The sequence below is a fragment of the Mangifera indica genome, chromosome 4 (assembly GCF_011075055.1).
Source record: "Mangifera indica cultivar Alphonso chromosome 4, CATAS_Mindica_2.1, whole genome shotgun sequence".
Lineage (NCBI taxonomy): Eukaryota > Viridiplantae > Streptophyta > Magnoliopsida > Sapindales > Anacardiaceae > Mangifera > Mangifera indica.
In genome coordinates this window covers 10,564,435-10,589,735 of record NC_058140.1, presented here as the reverse complement: position 1 = coordinate 10,589,735, position 25,301 = coordinate 10,564,435, and the positions used below count along the sequence as shown (strand labels likewise).

At 31.9% G+C, this 25,301-nt stretch overlaps 2 protein-coding genes and 1 pseudogene across 2 annotated transcripts; all 3 read right to left on the bottom strand.

Moving 5' to 3' along the window:
- Nucleotides 1–4: 4 nt before the first annotated feature.
- On the bottom strand, nt 5–5,525 carry LOC123212691. The gene is made up of 5 exons (XM_044631823.1): nt 4,960–5,525; nt 1,023–1,319; nt 720–938; nt 507–635; nt 5–408 (listed from the first exon to the last, which is right to left on the bottom strand). Exons 1-5 carry the CDS (start codon nt 5,227–5,229, stop codon nt 202–204), a joined length of 1,122 nt encoding a protein of 373 aa, XP_044487758.1. The 5' UTR covers nt 5,230–5,525; the 3' UTR covers nt 5–201.
- A 610-nt stretch (nt 5,526–6,135) lies between these two features.
- On the bottom strand, nt 6,136–7,682 carry LOC123212694 (putative HVA22-like protein g). Its single transcript, XM_044631826.1, has 6 exons — nt 7,651–7,682; nt 7,460–7,558; nt 7,330–7,386; nt 6,924–6,987; nt 6,632–6,838; nt 6,136–6,548 (listed from the first exon to the last, which is right to left on the bottom strand). Exons 1-6 carry the CDS (start codon nt 7,680–7,682, stop codon nt 6,252–6,254), a joined length of 756 nt encoding a protein of 251 aa, XP_044487761.1. The 3' UTR covers nt 6,136–6,251.
- A 12,096-nt stretch (nt 7,683–19,778) lies between these two features.
- On the bottom strand, nt 19,779–20,526 carry LOC123214269 (annotated as a pseudogene).
- Between the last annotated feature and the right edge of the window lie 4,775 nt (nt 20,527–25,301).

The window sequence follows — 25,301 nt, the reverse complement described above, 5'->3', positions numbered from 1 at the left end:
TAGCTTGTTCAACAAAAAGACAACTTTTTTCTCAATTAATTAATTAATATTTGTATATCACAAGCATCAAATTCATAACCACAACAACACATTACACAACTTCAGCTAGCAGCACTTACACATAAAAAAATTGTTCTCTTTTTATTTTAAGCGGTTTCTCTTCACACACACTCATATATTAAAAGCTTGTGATATGTGTAACTAGGGGCATGGCTGCATAAGTGGAGATGGAGTGGCAAGAGGCTCATGCACAACCGAATTTATAGATATTGAGATGGGATTGCCCTCTAATTGCAGCATAATACTTCCCAGAATTTCAGTCAGAATCTTCTGGAACTCCTCTTCCTTAATTATCTTCCCATCATCAGCATTCACCATTTTGAGAACATCACCAACAACCTTGTCCATCTGCACAATTAGTTTAAGTTGGTGATAAGATATGTTAATTTACAAGTTAATTAGAGGTGTAAAATGGGTTGAATCAGAACTTAATTAGGTTTTTTAACCTGATCAACAGCACCAAATGGAGGTAAACCAGCTGATGGAGCCAATGTATCCAAAGCTACCCGTAAATAGTCCTTGGACAATTTTCCACTACGATCTTTTGGCACACTCTCTAGAGCTGCATTCATTGTCTTCATTTGGAAATGAATCGTAATTAGCAACTGGGTTCATCATTTAGACAAAAGAAAAGCAATTAATGTTTGCAGCAAATTAACCTTTTCCAATTCAAACTTGTTGGATAGAAGTCTTTTAATGCCACTTCCGTCGAAAATGTTTTCGCTATGGGCAACAATAACAGGCTGCTCTTCCAAATGTTGAGCTACACACTCCGCTACTTTCCTAAACTCCGCCAAGAATGTCTCTTGAGACACAGGTTTTCCATGTTCATCATTACCACAAGACTGCATGGCTGGCTCCACAATGTTGCTAATAACCTATGCAATAATCAAGAAAACAAATAAAAGAAGAAACATATAAAATAACATAAATAGAAGTTTAAATGACAGTTGATTAATTACCCAAGAATCAGAGGAAGGGGGCATCCCTTGATCAACCGTAAGTTTATCGAGAGCGTTGATAATGTAATCACGTAGTGATGTATGAGGTGAGTCTATTTGAGAGAATATGGAGACCATCTCTGCTTCATAGCTAGGGCCATTGATGAACTCTCGCAGGTCTTCTCCATCAATACGGAGGATGACTATAGGGTCTCGTTTCAAGCCAGCAGCCATGCCTAGTAATATATCCGAGAGAACCTCTTTAAACTCAGTCTTACTCACCTTCTCTTGTTTTCCATTAGTGAACTCATTCAAAACCTATATAACAAGTATGTCAAACAAATTGAACAATGCTCACTGTCAGATACAGTAATATCTCTGAAAAAATATCACTTTCTTATCATCCCAAGTGATAGAAAAACTTAATCATAGATATTTATGAGCTATGACATGACAATTGGATTATAATCATGAATAGTAAATTATACCAAAAATCAAATTTTAAATTATGATTTAAACAATTAAAAAATGTGGTATAATACATAATTAGATTACTCAGACAAGTTATATTGAATTAGTTTGGGATTATTTATAGTGGCAGCATGGAGTCTCAGAAGGCAGACGGTAATCGTCATACTGTGGAGAGGAAGAATAAATAAAAAAATAGAGTTAATGAAATAATAATAAAGTATAATTTTAATTATGCCTTTTATCAATTAAAGTTAAATTGAAAAAAAAAATTAATGCATCGTATTTGAACCTAGCTAGGAGATATAGATGGTAATTCAACCATTTTATCAAGTATTTAGTTTGAAAAATATTTTATTGTTAAAATTGAAAGATTATTAAGTATAAATTATTATTATATTTTATAAAATTTAATAAAAATATGTAGACATAAATAATTATTGTGTTTAGTTAAAGATAATAAAAGAATACTAAACACATTATTTTACTTAAATGTCATTAAATATAATTATTTTAAAAAATATTTTATATTATTTATTATATTAATTAAAAGTGAGACTATTTTACTCTTAAAAAATTAATAAATAAAAATAAAATTATAATAAAATCAAAATTAATTTAGTAATCTTTAATACCTAGAGTAGAGATGATAATCAAATTATCATATATATTATCTATCATATCCCCATTGATAATATAAAATTACTGTAATATTTTATCACTGATAAACTAAACTAAACAAAACGAATGTAAATAATAAAATATAAATTACCAAAATATTTTTTCTTAACTGCTAACCAAACAACCCCTAATTGTATCACCAACCTATCTAACCCTAAAATGAGAGAGGATTTTCCAATAGAAGTAAGACTAGATAGAGACAAGAGATAACCTTGCAATCATGGACAGGATAGGGAGTTTTGTCCCGCTTTTAAGGCTGGATGCAAACTAAACTTAGTTTAAACATTTTTTAATTTCAATTCGATAGAATAAAAAATAATTCAGTTCACATTTGACAAGTCAACATTAAAGATGGTTTGAGTTCGGTTTAAGTTTAACTCGAATTTATAGTTTAAATTTATAGCTTTAATAGAAGTGGTGATGAGCTGAGTCATGTCGGCTCCAGCTTAGCCCATGGGCCAAGCTAAGCCTTAGCCTCACACAGTAACCAGTCTTCAGGTTGGGCCCGACCATGAAAAAACTTTAAGGTCCAAGGCGTAACCCTATATACAATAGGCTGACCTGTTAACTTTATTTCCTATAAATATTAATTAATTAATTAACTATATTATAATTTTTAAAAATATTATAAATAGTAATAAAGTTAAGTCAGGGCCAACCTATGGGCCTAACACCTAGGCCCATGACCCCCCTCTGGAAAGGCTTATGGGTCAAGCCCAACATGCTACAGTTCCAAGTCAAGCCTTATTCCTAGGATTTAGGTCGGGCCTCCATTCATCCCGGCACAATTGACCCCTCTAGTTTGAATATATGGTTCAAATTCATAGTTCGAATTCATGATTTATTAACAAAACGACATTGTTGAACAATTACTTAATATAATTCGAATCGAACAACAAGCCAAATTCAAACTTAATAAAGTCATCTACCTAATGCATGAGCAAAAACCAAACAGAACTCTCTCTAGTTTAAATTCAATTCGTTTTTAAAATAAGTCAAACCTCTTAACTTGAACTCAGTTCAAATTCGAATCAAACGAATTCAAACCGAATTGAATCAAATTGACCTGGATTTCAAACCCAAGCTAGCTAGGTTCAGTACAGCACTACCCGCCCCAAAACCTATCCTAAATTGAAATATATTTCCCTCTCATTTTTTCTTCCTCTCCTGCCTTGTTCGCTTTTTCTTCTCTTTTTACTTTATCTAGTTTCTTCTTTCTTTTCCCTCTTCTCCACTTTCTCTTTCTTTCTTTCTTTTCTCGGCTTGTCCTTCGTTTTCTATCTTTTCTTTATCTTTCTCTTTCTCTTTGTCTTTCTCTTCCTCTATATTCTGAGATATGCTAAGTGACGGGAGCATCTGGTCTTGATAACGCATTAAATAAAAATGGAAAAGGTGCAAGCATCACATCGTAGATCTTCAGAATCTCAGAAAAGAACTATTGTTTGAAAAACAAAATCTTGTCTTTCATCAAACCATGGGCCATCGACAACTGAAACATGTGATGCCAGCTCCAAAAGTTTATAAAAGTACTTAATGGAATAGCTAAAATGAACGGTGAAATGGGTAATGGTGATTCATTTGTGAATGGTATACATGGAGAATTAACAAAGAGAATATTAGAATGGTGTTGTGCCCGCAACAGATAATATCGAGAACTAGGTGGGAGCGGGGAACAATAATTCCCCACGTGTAGGAAAGAAAATTTTCTGCCATTCTCGTAGAAGGATTGGGCAAAGACGAGAATTACTCTTAAGTGACGAATATGAGGGTGGAGAATTATGGGTGTGTACCCATGGTTTGGTGTGATTTAAAAAAATTCAAATTAAAAATAATAATTTTAAAAAATTTTAAATTAAATTAAATTACACTAATAAATATAATCTGATCTAATATGAATTACAATTTGAGTATATTAAAATTTATTCACTTTTAATATTAGAAATTTTAATAAGGTTAAATTTTAGAAATACCACCGATTAAACAGACATTTCTTTTCGCTTTTAATATCACCAAGTCAACAACCAAGCAAGCAGCATTGAGCTTACAAAAAAGCAGATCCATGATTGACTTTGGTCCACAATTATTTTAGATTATAGGATTTTTCAAGAGTGTCATAAAGTTGTAAAAAGGCACACCTAGTAGTTTCCACAACATTCGATCGTCAGTAGATTCCTCCTTTAAATCTCAAGATATATATGAAAGAAAGGTAGGTAAAGTGATGTGAGGGATTTCAAAAGGCAAAACCTCTAGCCTAACTTACAAGCAATAAAGAGTCACAAAGCCGACCGAAAGATAGTTGGATTCATTACTTGGTGTACCTACCTTGATAATTAGTGAAAATGTGATTAAATAAATTGAAAACAAAACATAAAATATGACTCAAGATTAGTGAGTTGAAGATGATTAGAATTGACTAGTAGGTTTTAGATAGCATCTGATAAACGTAATCAAGAGCACCAAGTCAAGTTCTTCTGCAACAACTTTATCTTCTTCTACTTACTTCGGGAATTTGCATCAATAATTTTGTTAATTTTTATTTGTATACATTTTACCTTATTAAAAACTAAATTCATATATAATGTTTTAATAATGCAAAGTAGAAGTGAATGTGAGACAAGACCATAGAAAATTAAAGTGGGAAAATGCTCTAGTTACCAAAATTAAACACATTAATAGACATACTTAGCATGAATCCATAACAAGGGCTTCTGGTTTTCTCTCTAAAACAGAAAAAAGGAATAAAAATCATGCATATTATAATAATATTTGGATAAATATTCATGTAAAAGAAAGAAAGAAAGAAAGAAACCTCGGAGTAGATATGATCGGATTCAGGAGAAGAACCCTGAGCGGGCAGGCCAAGGGCAGCACCGATGTCGGCAACAGCAGGCTGAAGCTCCCTCACAGAGAGCTGACCATCTTTGTCTCTATCAAGTTCATGGAACTTGTGATCAACAAAGCTGCTAAACACCTCCTCATCCCCAACCAACTTCATTATATTGGAACCATCTAGCATCTGTTGCTCACTACCTTTTTTCTTTGTTGCACCTGCCACACTGCTTGTCCCTGCTGTCTCCATTAATTCCTCTTCTTTCTATCGATCTTTTCAAACACTTGTTCTTGGGAGTCTTGTGATGGCTTTGTTTTTGTGAGAGTCTCGTGAATCACAAGAGTTAAAGTAGTTATTAAGAGTTTTAACTTTGGGTTGAACCTCCCTTTGCCTTGCGCTTTTTCTTTATATTGCTCTCTTTTTAGACTGTTTTATATGAATATGAATCAGTTGGTATATTTATATTTTGTAATTTTATGTACAGTCTAAGTTTTGGGAAATCTGTTTGGTATGGTTTCCATTTAGAATTGTTAATTTTTCAACGTGCGGTTTCTTTCAAATTCCTAATTAGTGAAATAGAAGATGATAGAAGACAACAAATTAATATTAAAAAACAGCCAAATTCCACCTTTAATACTTATGTAAAAAAATGAATTGTAATTATGATGGTTTTTATTTTCTAATAATTGTTAATATTGACCAATGTTTATAAACACGTTTACATGAGAGAGGGAAGCTGGTGACTGGTGACCACAAAATGGGTGTGTGGTTAGGACAAATGGGGCGGTGTGAGACTTTTACCAAAAATTAAAAAGAGATGAGTGTACTGCTTCGCTTCTGCAATTCTCGGTTGGGAAGGCGTAGCATTGAAGTTTTTTAGTGTACGTGGCAACCATCTACCGATTGATAGCTGGGTGTTATTGAATTGTCTTCTTCATCTCTTGGTTTTTTATCTGGTGGTGGTGATTCCACGCCACACTCAATCTATCTTCCCATTTATATTTTATTCCATATAATAAATGAGGAACCGACCATTAGATAGGACAATGGTAAAAGCAACTGGGCTTGTGTGTAAAATGGTGTGAAGAGAGTTGGTCATATTCAGGAAAGAAAATGAATTACTCGTTAATCAATAGCGATCTGTCCAATAAAAACTTTTGTGTTTGGTTCCATCTGGACAAACAATTTACTTTCCTTAAGCTCAAAGTCATGGAACATTCGTATAAGAATTGAATTCATCAATTGTATAAGATAGAAAAGACTAAGTGTGTTTATCTGTTGGATGCAGCCCGAAATATCCTCCATTTGTTCCGTGTCCGCGGGGTAGCTTCCTTAGAAATGGCCTTTGAATTTATATTTTCATAATCTAAGGAAGACGCTGGTTCAATTGCCACTGTTTTTGTTTCCAAACATGTAACTTGTCTGGCAGATTGACTAGTTTTGGAGCTTACTTGAGATGTTGACATTGGCAAGTTTCCTGCTTCTACTGCTTCACTGGATGAACCCAACTGATATTGTTCAGGCCGCAGTTCTTTGGCGCCATCGCTCCCATCATTATGTTGCTGTTGCTGAATTAATTGTTTGCTCTAAAATATTAGCAAGGCGTTCTCACTTACAGATACTTGATAATTACCAACAATGAACCCATTACCTGAGCCTGAGGCTGTAATGCTGACTCAGAAGAAAAGTAGTGCAAAATATCACTAAACTTAGTGTGCCCATAACTAGCAGCTTCTTGCCACAGGAGAAGACCCATCTCTTTGGCCCTAACGTTCACCTCTAACAACTTACGATCAATTTCTGTCTCATGTTCTGAGACATAAGGTCGCAATAAGAAATTAAAAACATAACTAGTTCCCTGAAGAAAATCACAAGTTAATGACATCTCGTATAATTATACATTTTTTTAATAATTAAATAATAACAGGATGATTTATGCATACTTTTGTTTTTGGGTACCAAAGGTATATAATGAATGCCAACTTAGCTTCATCGTACATTGGTAACCTAGCAGCAAATCGAGAAACCCCATCATGAAATTAATAAAGAAAATAAAAGGCCGAAAGACTTGTCCCACCCAATGTTAACTGTAATCTCAAAATCATATCCTCCAATTTTCAAAATCTTAAACTCACACTTATAAATAAAATTCTATTAAAAAATTCAGTTAATATTAAAAATAAAATCGTTATTTAATAAAAAAATTTTAAAAACTTAAATTTTATTACATTTTCCTTTTCAGTTTAAAAATATAATAATTTTTCTCACATAAAATTTAAAAAATAACAATTTTTCTTTCTAGAGTTTTGAAACCGTCACTAGATACAAAGTAGAATAGATTATATGTACCAGGAAATGAAGGCATCGCCAACTCTCTCACAAACTGTGAACATAGCCACCAAAATCCTGAAGATTCATCAACAATTGTAAATTTGCCTATAATCACGTTTTAATTAATAAAGAATGAAAAAACCCTTACCAGTACTGACACCAAAACAGGAGTTGGTCAATCTCTGGTGTGTTGTTCTCTGCTGATTTGAAACACTCGTAAGCCGGGTATGCATATCCAAAAACCATTCTGTGTAAAGCATGCCATAACAATATTTAACTTAGTTTTCTCATATAATTAGAAGTATCTCAGAAGCAGTTTGCTATGAAAGTAATACATACAGCAAAGTTCTTGAAAGAAAAGATCCCATCATTTTTTTGTTTTCCTCAACCTGCAGGCAATAATAAGCAGACATAATCATAAAGCCAGATGGTTAAATTTGGGTGACAAGAGAAACCGTTTAGTATTTGGTGGGGTGGCACGAAGCGCCACGACTGAAACCGTTTTGAGTTGATTAATTTATGAAAAAATATATTAAACTTGATAATATAATCTGACATTTTTAAAATTATATTTTAAATAAAATAAAAATTATAGTCAATAACAATTTTATTATAAAATGAAACGACACCTCTACTTGAAATGTTTGTACTCTTGTATATTTTAAAATTTTTTAAAATTGTAACGGAGTACCAGAATGATATTAAAAAAAAAAGAAGAAGAAAGATATATCTGTTAAATTCTTCAACTAATAAACAGTGTATCTGGTCATTTGAATTTCATAACCATTCTCTTCCACTCAAAACACACTCACACTTGGTGAATGGACGGTAACTACTATGAATTTCCAAAATTAACCCTTACCTAGACATATCAATTGGGTTGGGTCAAATAAAGTCTCGGCTCGAAGCACAAATTTAAAGTCCAACCCGATATTGTAATGTGTTGGGTCTAACCTATGAGCCTTTTAGGTTGGGCCATGAGTTTTAATATTAAACTCATAAACCAGTCCAACCTAATCCTTTACTATTTAAATAAATAAAAATTTAAAAAAAAAAAATCAGAGGGCAGAAGGGCTGCCAAGGCTTTCTGCCTTTTTGGCAGAAGCCTTTTAACACTTTTTTTTTAATTAATTAATTAATTAATTTTTCTTCATATAAACCAATCCAACTCTTCATCAATTTCAATATCATTTTTTCTCATTAACTCTCCTTTAAAAATTATCTGAATTCGAAAATAATAATTCTTTGTGTTTATAATTTTATTTTTATTTCAATTTTATCATTACAAATGAATCTAATGTTAAAAAAATTCAAAGATTTGAATGTTAAAGATGAGTAGATAAATGGTATAGTATATATATTTTATTTATGTTTGTAATTTATACAATATGTAAATCAATTTATTTGTACTATATTATAAACTTATAATATTTTTCGTCATATAACTACAATATTTTTTTTACCACAAATGAGAGATTATAAATAAAATATTCAAAGTATTATTCTTGATTTTAATAATTGAAAAATAATTTGTATTTAAAAATTTAAATTAAAAATTCTTTAAAAATTGTTTAAATGGGCTAGCCCATTTAAGGCCTAGCCTGGCCCATAAGCCCGATGGATCGAGCTGGAACTGACCAGACCCAACCCATTGTCATGTCTACCCTTACCATTTCCACTCCGTGTTGAATATAAAATAACGACAGAATAATAATTTTAATGTTTTATACAAACAAATATACATTCAGCTAAAACATATCCTAAGATCCGTTTATAGGCTTATTATACATCCACATATATATATTATAGAATAAAATCATGTAATCACCCTAGAGAGGTTTAGAATTACTCATTACCATGTAGACATGTTCACCAAATTGACTTACAGAGAGGATTTCACATGAATGATTACCCAAGTATCTATATAACATATTTTATAATAAACGATGCTATATGTGATCATTTTTCTTGAGCTAATTAGACCAATTTATACAAAAATCATTATGGTTTGATACTAACTTAATATAGTCCTTGAGAAAAAAATTGCTAGAATATTGATGATTGATCATCTTCAATGATATATGAAGACTATGGTAGATTAGTAAATGATTTATCCCTCCAAAGTATAAGAGCTAATATCTTTGGTAGGACTACTAATGGACTTCAACAACTACTTAAATATGTGTTTACAATAAGATTGAGTTGTTACTGAATTCAATACTATATGATCATTGATATAGATGTCAATAAATGCATGTTGAGATGCTCTGAATTTGGCACTAATTTTATGTCTCAACCTCAAAGAAATATCATATGATGGAAAAATCAAATTGTACGGTAATTATATTTTTAATAGATAAAAGTCAATTGCTGACATTTTATTGGTTGGATGGTCCTGATGCTTTATTAGAGACTAATTTTGATCTATATTCAAATGACTAGTGGACTATACATTTGATATGAATCCATTCACTACCAATATGATAAAGAGTCTACAGATTACATACAAAGGAGGTAGATCTTAGTTTTAGAGACCTTGAGTTGTACTAAGTGAATTGTGGCTACTATCTAAAATCACAATTTCAAATTCTATAAAATAATTAGACTTAAGTATAACTATGTCTACTTGAAGGGCCAAAAAGTAATAATTCAGAATTTGATGGGTTGGAATGAGATATTAAATAGTTGACTTTATCCAATTTGGATAAAGATTAATTGAAAATTGGATAAGTTTCAAGTCATATGTATGACCATGCATGGTGTGTGAATAGTAATTTATTATCAGGAATTGATCTTATCCAATGATTTTATTATATATCTAGAAACTTGGATAATCATGAATTTTATATGATATTGCGATATGATATAATTCATATGAACTATGTTGTATGCCTTATGAATAATTGTTCATTGTGTTCTATATAAATGAATCATTTTTTCAACCCTTTTGAGATATTTTTTTTTTTTGCAATTTTTATATATTTTTACATTCATTCCGTTTGCCAAGATATTCTAACAAATCTTTGAGCCATTCCATTGCCTCCATCGCCTCATGCCTTATGTGAACTTCTTGGTGCCTTCTTACCCCTGAAACGGAAGTGTTTTTTCATATATTATCGCCTTTGATAAAGACGAAGGAGCTACATATGTGAATAAGGTTTCTATAAGCCCCATATCTATGGTTTTATCACATACATTAACATGATTGCATAGTGATTCCTATAAACGGATCTTGTAGGTTTGTGGCCAAATTGTGTGTTTAGTTTATAATATTTAAATTTTAAAATAGGCCAAAGGACTTATTTCCATCCAAGTTTTGATACGTTCCCAAAGCCCCACCCACGAGGTTTCAAAATCCAAATATCCACCTATGGTGGCTAACCTTAACCAAAATTGTTAGTTATAAGAAGTAAAATTGTTATTTTACTACTAAACCCTAAAACCCTACAAATTTATATCATTCTCCCCAAAGTTTAGAAAACTAACAAGTTTTCTTCTATCCCAAAGTTTGAAATTTTCACTTTTTCCCTAAGATTTTTTCTTCATTATTTGACGATAGGAATTTGCTATCACCCCAGCATCTTCTTCTTCAATCGTCAACCTTCCCACCAGAGCAAATTTGTTGGAAGAAGATGAACCATCTTCGTCAGACAAAAACGAACCATCTTTGTCCAATGAAAAGATGAAGAGTCTCTTTGTCTCTTTAGTTGAACAAAGACGATTCGTCTTCGTCCAATAAACCTGCTCTGGTGGAAAGGTCAACAACTAAAGAAGAAGATATTAGGGTAGTTGATTGACCACAACTACAAATTTCAGTCACTAGAGAATGAAGAAAAAAACTTAAAGGAAAAAGTGAATTTTTCAAACTTTTGAGTAGCAGAAAAATTGTTAGTTTTTCAAATTATGAGGAGAAAATAATATAAATTTTTAGGATTTTAAAATTGTATGGTAAAATGGTGATTTTACCTCTATAATTAAAAGTTTTGATTAAGTTTAATAGTTTGTGGGTGTGTATTTAGGTTTTTGAAACCCTGTAAGTAAAATTTTGAGGACGCTTTAAAACTTGAGTGGGAATAAGTCCTTTGGCCTTTAAAATATTGTGTCCGTCGTTCATGCTTGATTCTGATGCCATAAACCACTTACCCTTGCAACTTAGAAAGTTGACGTAAGACATTCCGCTTTTTTTTCCTATCCTATACCCAAAAAAAAAAAGAAAAAAATTGTGTGAAAATTAATATTCACCACATTATAAACCTTAAGAAGGAACCTATAAATTGACATTTTTATTAATTTCAAGAGTTTCTGTCCTAATTACAATACTCTAAATTTTTCCACTATTTTTGCAATTGAAGAGGGCAGGTGAAAGTGTATTCTCAATACAATAAGAGCTTAGAATCTGAGTAAATTTAAGAACTTGTCTCATGAGGTTCTAAATTGCTTTAGAATAGAATTAAGGATAGAATTGTTATTGCGCATATTAGAACTTCGTTGAGTTTTTTCGAAGATAAAATTGAATTAATTTCTATTCAAAGATTTTCCTAAAGGCTTATATATAGTTTTATTAAATCATATAAAAAATTTATGAATTTTTAATAAGTACAGAAATGATTAAAAATGGTAGAATAGGTAGGGACTGTTCTAAGTTATATCAAAATTTTATAACAAGGACTGTTCAGAAATGATTCTGAATTTTGGATGGTGTTATATTTTGACTTTGTCACACGTTTTGGATTAGAAATTAAATTTAATTATATTTTCAAAATTTTCAGAGGTTTTATTCTATATATTTTATATTATATTAAAATTTCATAATTGTAGGATAATTATAAAATTTATTAAAATCAGATAATAGAAGTCGTTCTCTCAAGAGTCTAAATTCCTGACAATGTTGATATCCTGCTTTTGTAAGAGTGTTGAAAGGAAATTAAACTTTGTTTCATTTGGTTTTTTTTCTTTTTTAAATTTATCTTATACATGTGTATTTGAGTTTGAGTGTGTGCAATTTTTGTGAATTTATGATGCGTGAAAACTTATAATAAATCATAGAAACTAATGTTCGATTGTTGATGGAATATGAGATAATATCCATTTTTTTAAGTGATAACTTATCAATTTAACATAATTCGGGTGTGTAATAATTATTCTCCCATTATATTATATAATGATAAATCAATTTGTATTTACTCAAACTAATATTTGTTTGTATATAATATATTATTAAAAAATAGGTTTATTAATTTCATTAACGTAATTGTTGCAACCCGACTAAGAACAAATAGCTGCTACTGTAAAAAATATATATATATATTTCCCCTTCGTATAATACACTATCCTATAGCAGAAATTGTAGTAAAAAATCAATAAAACAAATGAAGATTAATTTCATTTAAATTTTCTATTTATCTCTGCAACTGCATCGACGGCTAATGGCCTTTGCCTCTGGGGCTGGGACCCGACGCTAGTCGCTGAAGCCAGCACCCCATGCTGAACTTTGCCTTCTCGTAGACAGAAGAACGAGTCACCAAGTGATTCGCACTTGCAGAATCCTCCTGCAAAACCCTTGTCGCCTCGACACCAACATGGCTCAATAAGGCCACTGACACCATAAAAAAGATCAAAAGGGTGCTTAAGTTTCGTGAATTCATAATCAAAAAAGCTCTAAAATTTCGGAAAAATGAAAGATTTTTGGTGAGTTTTGGTGGGGATTGTGTCTTGTGTTTAAGTTTAATGTAAACATGAATGAGGTTTGGGGAATTTATAGGCGAAAAAGCTTGATGAGTGGGTGGGAGTACAGATGTATAGTTCGGTCGGGCTGATCTCAGCTCATTAAGAAAAAAGCGAGTATTTTCTGTGCTTTTGTGGGTTTTTGTGTTGACTGAAGACCTTTGAATGGTCAATTAGAGGGAAAGCATGCAGTCGTTGCATGGTTAGTGAGGTGAAACATATGAGATTATGGGTGGATTGGATCTGAGTTGGTCTCGAATAAATTGTTCTTGAATTGAACTTCAGTTTGATAACTCAACTCTAAATTATTTTGTTTGTTTATCTTGTGATGCTGTTTTTTCCATTGACAATATTGTTTCTCTATGCAATAGAATACATTTCCTTAGTAACCTTCCATTCATACTATACAATAATTCAAATGAGTTTGAATTTGAGTTAAGTCTTATAGCTTTGATTCAAGCTCAAATTTGTTCTAAATTTAGTTTGGATTAAATCCACCATTTCTTAAAAAATCTTATTACTTTTAGTATTTTTGGTCCTATATAATTTATCTACTTCTCGATCATTAACATCTGTGATTAATGTTAGAGAATCATGTTTAAATTCCTTAATTATTATCGTAAACATGTGCTATTAATATGAAAGTTTCATGTTTGATTCTCTTAAACTAAACTTTTCATTAATTTCAAATCCTTGGTTAGTTTAAATAACATGTGAAACAGTCTAATTCTTGGTCCCATCTCTGATTAAATTTATAATAAAATTTTTTTACTATCGTTAGAATGCATGCAACGTGTTGGAATTGATCCGAAGTACTTGAACTCATATCATAGCTGGGATTGAATGAGTTAAGTTTGAGTTCAAACTAAGGATTGAACTTACTTTTATAAATGAATTGAGTTCCAATGGATTCGAACATTCAGGTTTAAACTTAATTTAAATCAAATTCAAAGTCAAAATCAAACCGCTTTCAAAATAAGTTTGAGCCTTGATTTTACAAAACATGCCAAGTTTGAGCCTCAATTTATTAGTATTAGAATGTATGCATAGGATAAATTTGATTCGAGTGGCTTGAGCTTGAATTGCAACTTGGATTGAATGAGTTATGTTTGAACTCGAAAAAAACCAATCTCAATTAAGGTTCAAGTCGTTTTCGTAAATAAGTCAAATTCGAATAGATTTAAATTCAAAATCAAATTTCAAATTGCGTTGGAGCAAAGTTTGAGCCTCAAAATCTGTATAACAAATTACTTAACGTGTACATAATTCTTATACAATGACCGTCTATTTAAGATAAACTTCTTAATTTTTGGAATATTCAACCAATTGTAATGGCAAATCCATTACGACTCTAAAGTTTCAATGTGGTACGGCTTTAACTTATTTTCAACACTTTTTTCCAAGTATACCTACATTTTATAAATTATATTTTTATTAGACATATTTCATAATTACAAGAATGGATGTGCACAGTAGACTTTAAATTTGGGTGCAATTCCAACATATTATGAAGTTAGAAAACGATGTCGTTTTCTAAATCTACCACTTTAAAGAACCCAACCGATCAGGGAACCAACTCTAAAACCAAATGATGGATACTAGGTTGAGTATATTTTTTTCTTAACCTTTATAATAGGATATTTGAACTTTTGTTCACCTCTATTTAAAAATAAACCAAAAACTAATTATTATCTTATATCGTGCAAATTATTCAAACCTGAATACTAGGTCCAGTTTTTAACCAACACTCAACACAATTGTATGTTTGAATTATGTTGATCAATGAAGATAGTGCAGTAACATAGCAGAATCGATTTGAATTAATTAAATTTGATTTTGACCATTAATTTCTCATGTGGAGAAAATATTTAATGTTGTCCAATCTATGAAAAGTAAGACTGCGCATGTTCTTCACTTTGAAACTTCACATGATTTAGACTGTTGAAAATAATTGTTATGAAATATTTTGATCAAGGATTTAAGATGATTCTTAAAAAGACAAAGAGTAAGTTACATTTTTCCTACCTAAGGTTTGGCGGAAAAACACTTTTTCACTATTTGAAAACATAAATCAAAGTTCCTCACAAAAATAGTGTCAAAGAAGTTAAATTATCATGCTATTTTTAACTATTTCACTTTTCAAAATTTTCGTGCTCTGTTGATTTCGCTGGAGAGATTACTTGTCGTTACCGAAGCAAAGAACAATCGAATTTTCCTCCTCTGAGTCGTCGCCAGCCAAACGTGAAAGCTTGCTGGAGAAATGTTGGAGAGTCAAACACTTCTGCGAGATAAGGAGAGCTGCGAAGAGCCAACAGAAATGCAGAGGAGGCGGGCCGCAGAAAACCAACTGAAAGTCTAAAACTAAAGAATCGAAATGTCGAAGACAAACGTAAGAGGAGGTGGAGAAGTGAGAAAGTGTAATAGAAATTTTAGGGTTCAACACTTTTACTTTGACTATTGTTTGTGCACTCTTATCTTTTAGGAAATTTTCAAACGGCAGGCGAGCCATGCTTGGCTTGCAAGCCGAATGAACCAAGTGCCTCCATTGCTCGGGTTTGAGCTTGGATTCATATTCTCTAACATATTCCAAATCAGGCTCAAGTTTGGTTCTGTACGATTGACTCATTTCGAACTCGTTTCGAATCTAACCTTAGGTGATACTATGCGACAAATGCAAGTATGAAATTTATGTTTTTTATTATATGAGTGAATTCTTAAAAATTATTCTATGAAACATGAGGAATATTGTTTTTTCTTATAATTAATGAATATGAAAAAAAAAGCCTATAAAATGTAATGTTTTATTAAGAAGTTATATATCATGTCTGTTTTTACTTGTCACGTAGAATAAGTTTTACTTGTCAAGTTGACTCACCCACTTTTGTATATTAGGTTTACCTCAAAATTTTTAGTTAAAAAGACTCACAACATGGATTCACTCCCTGTGAAATTTTAATGTATGACATCTATTCTTTGTAATTACTAAGTGATATTTAGTTAGAGTTTTTAAAATCATGGCAGTAAAAATAATATTATATATGATGTCATAATATTTTGAAGTTTCTTTTTTAAGTTTTGCAAAACAAAATGTGTTTTTATAGGTTAGGAATCCACAAACTATTTAATCAATTTTTCAATCTTCTAGTATCATTTTAAGTGACATGATATATATCAGAGTCCAAATAATATTTACCAGTCCAGACAATTATTGTCACCGTGTGAATAAAAAATTTAGTAATCCTATGTTTAAACATGACCAATACCAGGATAAAGCAGCAACTGATATAACTATGCAATCTCAAAATGATTACTATCCATCAAACAATCGTAACTCTTTTCATGGAAATTACCTCAACTGTTAAATGTAAAACAGTTGAAGTGTAATATAACTATGCAATTTCAAAATGATCCTACAGTGGAAGTGTAAAACATAGCTAGTGGGCTTCACAATCTGTACTTTTTACTGGTTCTGTTAAGTGTTTTCTTTGACTTTGTATATAAAAAGTCTTGAAAATTTCTTGTTAAGGTCAATTAGCTACATGGACAGTCAGTTTTGTTTGTTATATTGCTTGATTATTCGATGTTTAGGACTATGCTAGGGTTTGGCCCTAAGATAAGAAACTTGCAGTTTACAATCTTCACCTACTACTTAACAAACCAAAAGTTTAGAAGTCGATATATCAAGATCAAACTTTTGAATTACATATTGTAGTGATTGTAAAATCAGTTACTAGATCCAAGATTTTACCTATTTGATTTAATTAATTCGACTTTGAAAAATAATCTGATTCGAATAAATTTCCCGTCAAAGAAGAAAAAAGGGGAAGTTTAAAGATTAAGATTCATAAAATTTGGTAAGTAAGAACTTACAATTATTTGTCAAAGATGTTTCCCGGGAGAGCTAATATTTTATCTCTCAGCCTACACTGAGTTTTAGGAAAATACAGAAATGAAAAAATTATGTAAGTACAAACTTTCCAACTCCACCAGGAGGACAAAATTAAGAAGGAAAAAATCCTGCCAAAAGTTACTATTAATTTCTTGTTTCACAAGGCGATCAATCTAGGAGTGACTTCAATAAAAACATCTTCTTTGCATGGAATTGTTAGGCCACCCCAAATTCTTCCTCTGCTCGTCTAAGTCTACAACTGAAGGGTGGTTCAAGTAAGATATTGGAACCACAAAACGCTTCTTTTGAAGCTCTCCAACATAAACTGCAACATGCCCTTTTGGCACATCACTTTGATTTTTATTAAGTTTTACGCATCATCTCTGGTAAACGAATACCCATAACCAAAACTCAAATGAAGTTGAATTTGGTTGATTTTTTAGATTGAAGATTGAAGACCAAAGACGCTGGAGCTTGAAGGCTTATCTAGTGGTGTATTTATATGGCTGTGAAAGAATGGAGTGCCATACTTTTCCAGTTAAAGCCATGTAGATGTGTGGCGGCTGGCAGCATAATTCGGCAGTTTGGCAACTCAGAAAGTGCACATGGCTTAGCTAAGACAGCTCATCATGATTTTTTTTTTTTTCTCTTTCTCCTTGTCTCTTATTTATGCGCTAATTTATGGCACCTACAGATGTCCCTTTTTTTTATGGCTTTGAAAATCAGGCATAGTCTATAAAAACTTAATCAACTTGAAGCCTCAAAACCATCTGCCGCACACTTTATGCTGCCTAAGAACAAATACATGTGATGCTTATCTGGGTAGACAAGTGCGGCCTAGAAGATGAAAATGCCAGCCTTGGACCCACTATTTCCAGCCCTGAAAGATAGAATATTGTAGATTTTGACCTCACAGTGCAAGTATTCTTGTCATTACAGTCTAAAAAAGAATAAAGCTGATCTCTATATTTAGATAGTGTAATTGGGTCAATTGGTGTAACATCATGACCACATGTCCAATCTCATCGCAATCTGAGTTCTGGATTTAGCGCTGAACCTCATTCATCCTTTCCATCAGCGGACATAGCTTTACCCTTTTTGTCGGAAATATATATTAGGGTTACAAGTGTAAAGATTAAAACTCATATTACACAAAACCAATTAACTTGTGTTAAGGTCCAATTCACAACACTTATACCACTCATTTTACTTAAGTTTATTAGATGTGGGGCTCTTCTTTATTTGAGTTTCTAACACCCCGCTTAAGTGCAAGCACCTAGACCGTTTGGCTCAGCCAGTTTTTGGCTGGGTGCATTGTCACTTGTATTCAAAAACACTTAGACTGTCAAACCCGCCGTTTGGCTCGTGCTCTGATACCATGTCGAAAATATAAATTGGGCTTATAAGTGTGAAGATTGAAGCTCATATTAAATAAGCCAATTGGTTTTGTGTAACATGGGTTTCAATCTTCACACTTGTAAGCCCAATTTATATTTCTGACATGGTATCAGAGCACAAGTCAAACGACGGGTTTAACAACCTAAATGTTCCTAGATACAAGTGACAACGCACCCAGCCAAATATCGGTTGAGCCGAAAAACAGATCTAACAGTCTAGGTGTTTACACTTAAGCAGGGGTGTTGAAGACTCAAATAAAGAAGAGTCCTACATCTAATAAACTTAGGTAAAATGAGTGGTATATAAGTGTTGTGGATTGGACCTTAACACAACCTAATTGGTTGTTTATTAGATGTGGGACTCTCTTTATTCTTTATTTGAGTCTCCAACACTCCCGCTTAAGTGCAAGCACTTAGGTTGTTAGGTCTGCCTTTCAGCTCAGCCGATTTTTGGCTGGATGCATTGTCACTTATATCCAGGAACACTTAGACTGTTAAACCTGCTGTTTGGGTTATGCTCTGATACCATATTGGAAATATATATTAGGCTTATAAATGTGAAGATTAAAACTCATATTACACAAAACCAATTGACTTGCGTTAAAATCTAATTTACAACACTTATATACCACTCATTTTAGTTAAGTTTATTAGATGTGAGACTTTTTTTATTCTTTATTTGAGTCTCCACCACTTTTATATATAACGTAGTCTGACATTCATTTCACAGCTGAACAGTCTCCTAACTAATATTTTCACGTAAAATTTTGCAAATTTCGATCTGTAAATATTTTTTATACGAGAAAAATATTCTTATACAAGTAACAGAAGTTACCTGAAATATACGCCCAAAAATTTCCAGCTGGATTATGTATATTATTTTGAGATTTATAATTAGCAGAATATATTTCTCTGCAGATTATATATCACCGTATATATCAATGTAGTAATTTTTACAAAATATTTTAATCAGGTTTCTGTAGGACTATATTTGAGTTCTTCAACGAATTATTTGTAGAATCAAACTCACCAGTTTTTGCAGTGATGTTAAATCTTCAAAGTTTATTTTTACAATGTTTCTTGTTTCAAAGTTTATTCTTCAAAGTTTGTTCCACTTCTTAAAATTGAGAAACGTTGGTCGAATTGAATATCTTTTGTCCGAGACAAACATATAAAGTAGAAAATAGTCCATCAACAAGTTGAATAACTACTTACGTAATTTAGATAAAGAACCAGGACAAAGTGAAGAAAGAACTTCATTTCCATTGATTTTTAGAGTGATCGGAGAAAGAGAATTGATCTTTCTCTACCTACATGCATGTGAGAAAATTTATACAAATTTATAGTAAAACTCAATCTTCTAATCTAGCTATAGTTACTAACAAAAAGGGAATACACACACACACACAAATATATATGTCAAAATTTTGGTGGACTTTAACTTGTTCTTCATCACTTCATGAAGTATAACATAACCGAGAAGTGAGATCAAGGAATTCTTTGCATGGAATTGTGAGACCACCCATTGAATGATTGAAACCAAACTCTTCCTCTGCCCGGTGTAACCCATCAAGGAATAAAGGGTGATTCAAGTCAAATATGTAAAATTCTATATATATGAACGGAATTGAAACATTCAATCCTAATCTTGCAAGTCTTACACATAGATTATAAAATATTGAATTAAAAATTTTAGGATTATAAAAAATCTAGAACATCATACAATTGAATTTGCATAGTTCCCAAAATTAACTACATTGAAATGACAAGTTTTCTGTTTCTAAAATCTTCCTAAATGATTATTTTTAATAAGTAAAATTATATTATATAAGTTTCAGGGAGAAACCTACTTAATATATAGTAGGAAAGATTCAATAAATATTAAGGGTCATACAAATATTTTCCACCAAGATTACAACTTGTAAGTATAATAAGTTTACATTTATTTATCTATTAAGCTAATATATGAACTGTTGTTGAACTATTTAATTATTCAGTTTTATTAAAATAAAATTATAATTAATATAACTATCCGTTAAGGAAATTTCTAACTAGATATTGAAACCACAAATCTCTTCATTTGCAACTCTCCAACATAAACTGCAATGTGGCCTTTTAAAACATCTGGTTGATTTCTACTCAGACTAGTCTGCTTCTCAGAATTTGATTTGCATTTAGAATCAATGATTGCAAAGGAATACCCATCTTAGATTTGTAGTCTTCAAATAAATGGATCCTTCAGTTTGATCTAAGAACTTGGAGCTTGGAGTTAAGGCCTACAGTTTTTGCATTAAGGTATTTATAAAGTGAATAAAATTAAGGCAAATGAGTTTATGTGGTGAGCAGAGTGGCAACTGGGTATTTTAAAAGGCCCCTCTTTCTTGCAGGCTCACATGGTTTTGCTCATTCATGAGCTTATTAATTTCCTTATCTATATCTTACAACATATCAAATATTTATTTTGAAAATTAAATAAACCGATTAAGATCCACTTGTTCTTTGAATCCATCTTTCATTTTCATGTCACAGAGGCATTTGTTCTCTATATTGATTTCTAGGTAAGGTTTGTCGGTAGATCATCAGCTAGATATATAGCTCTGAAAACAAGCGGCCGTACACTGAAATTTAGGGGCAATATGTCCATGTGATCTTTGAGATCTAATGTGTTAAGGAAATAAGCAAAACAAAAGTATTGATTTTTGTTTCCTTGCTGGCTCTCAAATGCATATCAAATTTCAGTATCACTGTGAAACTATGAATATGTAAATATTTTAGTTAGGCATATGTATATATACAAGCATGAGTTGTAGCTAGGTTTGGCAGTTATCTTAATGTGCTGCTATTCTTTGTCTAGATGATTCTTCTTAATTTTGAACCCTAACTAATATGAGAGTGAATTACATATTCCAACCCAAGGTTTGGCTCACAAACATTTTCCACCATTTGATGACATAAATCATGTTTTCTCACCCAAATTCTAACTCCATCAAATAAAAATCTAGAATAATAGGAAAAAAATAATATATTATTTTACTTTTCTTGGCGTATGTATTCCATCAATCTCTAATAAACACATGTACTCCATTAATCTTTGCTTTGAATTGCCTTTCGAATTGGAAGCCTAACTCAACCAAGTTAAGATCTCCACAAATCCGTCATTTTATCCCTCTAAAATCGTTGACGCAGCTTCCATTATAGTACATTTTAACTGACTTGAAACAAAGAAGCCACCAATGAAGACAATGAAAACAATGAAGTTGGAGGAGCAAAAGATATCGATGATGTAGGAAAAATCGGAGATATGGCTTTCGAACTCATGAGATTTTGTGTAATCTCAGAGCACTCACTATTAGTTTTGGTTATCACAGAAACTACATCGCTTTCTTCTTCAGCATTATCGTCTAACAATTGCTTCTCAAGCTCCTATAGACGATTCAACATCTTTTTCTCTGGATCTTGCGCTTGAGCTCGATTTTGTATTGTGTTGTGATTATTGTTGTTCACAAAGGTGATATAATAATCAAAACGCTAATTGTATTTATAATGAATGTGATTTTCAGAATTGGATTTAGAGTTTGGTGGTGTTGGTGGCAAAATCGTGGGTGTGGTGGTGACAAAGATGTGGATGTGGGGTGGCAATGGTGTTGTAGTAGAAATGTAGAATGTTAAAGGGATTAATTTTATGTTTCAAATTTCAAGAAATGAACATTACAACGTTGTCCTATTACTATAGATTTCCCATTAATGGATTTAGGATTTGAATGGAAAGCCATGATTTATACCATCAAGGCATTGGGAAATGTTTTTGAGACAAACCTTGGTGGGAAAATGTAATTCACTTTAATAAATTTTGTAAAAACTAACAAAACCTACTTCGGTAAATTAATGAGTAATTATATTTCTCTACCCAAGGTTTGTCCCAAAAACATTTCCATCCAATGAAGTCATAAATCACACTTTCTCATCGAAATTCTAATCCTGTTTAGAGAAAATGGTTTTAATAACTCTCTTTCAAGTTGTTCAAAACATATCATAATGGAAATTGTACCAACAATTTTTGAAGACCAAAACGATGTTGCTTTGAAGATCTTAACTCAGTTGAGTCAGACTTCCAATTCAAGGGGTAATTCAGAGAATAATGGAATACATGTGTTTAGTAGAGACTAATAGAATATATGTGTTCAATATTGAATTCACGAGTTAAGAAACACTAAACCAACCAACGAGCAACAAATTTCATATAATTGATTTTGATATTGGCCAAGGAGAATGTTATGGATTAAATCAAGAAGAAAACAAAATAAAATGCCACAAACAATCACACAAAACAAGAGAGATTTTACATGGTTTGACTCACTTTTGTCTACATCTATGACCACACTAGGATTTTTATTATATATGTATGTGTATGGATAGTTGTCAACTTTTCCAAATATATTGCTAATAAATTCAGCTTTCCAAAAACAAAAACCTCATACTCCATTCTTGACAATCTCCCACTTAGAGGTTGATTTTTAACATGTCCACTAATGAAACCCTGTACCTTTGTTGCCCATTAAAACAATGGTCACCTAGCCTGGCGTTTTCTCGTCACTAGCCTTGGAGGCCAACCGAGGCAATGGACAACCTCAGTTTATCAACAGTGACAACTTTGGTAATCATGTATGCTGGGTTCTTTGATCTAAGAATTTCTTTAACTACAATACTTCATTATTTATCAACCCATAAATGTGGTGATATCTCAACTGAAAATGTTTTGATATCATGCATAGAATGCTAAATTTTTTGTAAGATGAATGACGTTTTGATTGTCACTACAAAGTACATTGTTGTCGTGTGTCTAGCCCAACTCTTTTAGAAAGTTTTTTTAACCACATTATTTCCTTACTAGATTTCGAAATAGCCATAGATTTGACTTTTGTGGTTGAGAGAGCAACACTTTTCTAAAGTCTAAACATCCAACTAATAATAGTACCACCCAAAGTGAAGACATAACCTATCATACTCTTTCGATTGTCTAAGTCTTCACCCAAATGTATATCTAATAAACCTTATAAAGTGGCATCATTCTTCTTAAAACAAAGTGTCATATTTGATGTGCCTTTTAAGTATATAAAAATCCACTTGACATTTTCTAATGCTCTTTCCTGGATCTAATATACACTTGTTGAGAACTTCCACTACATGAGTTATGTCTAACCTTCTACACACCATAGCATATATCAAGCTTCCAACTATTAAAGTACATGATACTCTAGCCATGTATTTTCTCTCCTTATCTATCTTTGGTAATTACTCCTTGGAGAGAAGAAAGTGGCTTCCCATAGAAGTAATTTTTATCTTCAGATCGTGAAGACTAAACCTACTTAACAACTTTTCTATGTACTTTTGTTGAGACAATTTCAAAAGTCCCTCTAATTTATCTTTAGATATTTTCTTTCCAAGTCTCTACTTAGTTGGATCCAAGTCTTTCATCTCAAATGTTTTTGCCAATTGTTGCTTCAACTAGTTGATCTCCTTCACATTAGACCCAACAACCAGCATATCATTAACATATAACAACAATATGATATAACAATCATCAAATTTCTTGAAGTAACAATAGTGATCCATCTTGCATCTATTAAATCCATTGTCCACATGAACCAATCAAACTTCTTGTACCATTGCCTAAAGCCTATTTTAATCCATATAAGTTTTTCTTCAATTTACACACTAGATTTTCCTTCCCAGAACTTGAAACCCTTCTTGTTATGCCATGTAAATGTCTTCCTTAAGGTCACCATATAAGAATGTAGTTTTCACATTTAACTAGTCTAAGTATAGATTTTCTACAGCTACAATACTCAGCACCAGCTGATAGTAGTCAACTTAACTATAAAATAGAATATCTCATTGTAGTCAATCCCCATATTTTGTTGAAAGCCCATAACTATTAATCTAGCTTTGTATCTCATGTTGTCATCATGCTTATCTTTGACATTGTAAACGCACTTGTTCTGCAAGGTTGTTTTCCCCTCTAGCAACTCAGTTAGTGTCCATTTTTATTGTTTGTTAAGGGAGTTCATCTCATTTTTCATGGCTAACTCATACTTAACTAAATCTTTCACCTACATTGCCTCATCAAAATATTTTGGTTCCCAACCACTTGATTTGAAAATCACCACCAATATCATCAGAATAATATCGTGATCATTGGAACCATACATGCACAAACATTCTTTGTTACGGTGAAATTCTCAGAGGAATACTAGAATAATACCATTGGAATATACGCATATTATGAGCTAACATCAATCAAAAGTAAATAATGTAAAGAAGGAGAATACCATTGTGGAGGTCTAATCACTCTATTTGATCTTCTCAATGAAGACTCAAAAGTAATTGGTTTTGCTTCTACACTTCCATTTTCATGACTAGCTTGCACTTTTCTAACCACATCATTTTCTGAAATTCCCTCTAGCTCAATGTTATCACGTTCCTTTATTTGTTCCTTTATACACTTTGATTTTATGTCGAACCAGTCCTTAAACATCACATTTTCATTAAAGGTAACATCTCTATGTCTTATGATCTTTTATGTTGATTATCTCAAAATCGATAATCGAAATCATCAGATCTAAAGCTAATGAAAAAACACATTCTAGCTTTAGAATCAAGTTTATCTTTATCATTTGAATCAACATGCACATATGAAACACACCAAAAAATTCTCAAATGTGAATGATTTACCTTCTTTCTAATCTATACCTCCTTTACTATTTGGAACCTTAATGGAACTGAAGGACCTCAATTGATGAGGTAGGTTGTTGTGTTAATTATATCTACCCAAAATTGCTTTGGTAGCCTAAAGTGTATTCTCATGGTCCTAGCTCTCTTATTCAAGGTTTTATTCATCTGTTCAGTGGCATCATTTTGCTTTGATGTTCCTGAAACTGTCTTGATCCTCTTGATCCCATTTTTTGAATTGAGATTCTTGA

What these genes read in the sequence shown, in the direction of transcription:
- LOC123212691 (XM_044631823.1), bottom strand. Translation starts at nt 5,229, where the DNA reads ATGGAGACAGCAGGGACAAGCAGTGTGGCAGGTGCAACAAAGAAAAAA. An exon ending in CCGATCATATCTACTCCGAG is followed by an intron (nt 1,320 to 4,959) that starts GTTTCTTTCTTT and finishes CTTGTTATATAG; the next exon opens with GTTTTGAATGAGTTCACTAA. An exon ending in CCCCTTCCTCTGATTCTTGG is followed by an intron (nt 939 to 1,022) that starts GTAATTAATCAA and finishes ATTATTGCATAG; the next exon opens with GTTATTAGCAACATTGTGGA.
- LOC123212694 (XM_044631826.1), bottom strand. Translation starts at nt 7,682, where the DNA reads ATGATGGGATCTTTTCTTTCAAGAACTTTGCT. An exon ending in CTGTTTTGGTGTCAGTACTG is followed by an intron (nt 7,387 to 7,459) that starts GTAAGGGTTTTT and finishes ATGAATCTTCAG; the next exon opens with GATTTTGGTGGCTATGTTCA. An exon ending in GGCGATGCCTTCATTTCCTG is followed by an intron (nt 6,988 to 7,329) that starts GTACATATAATC and finishes ATTTGCTGCTAG; the next exon opens with GTTACCAATGTACGATGAAG.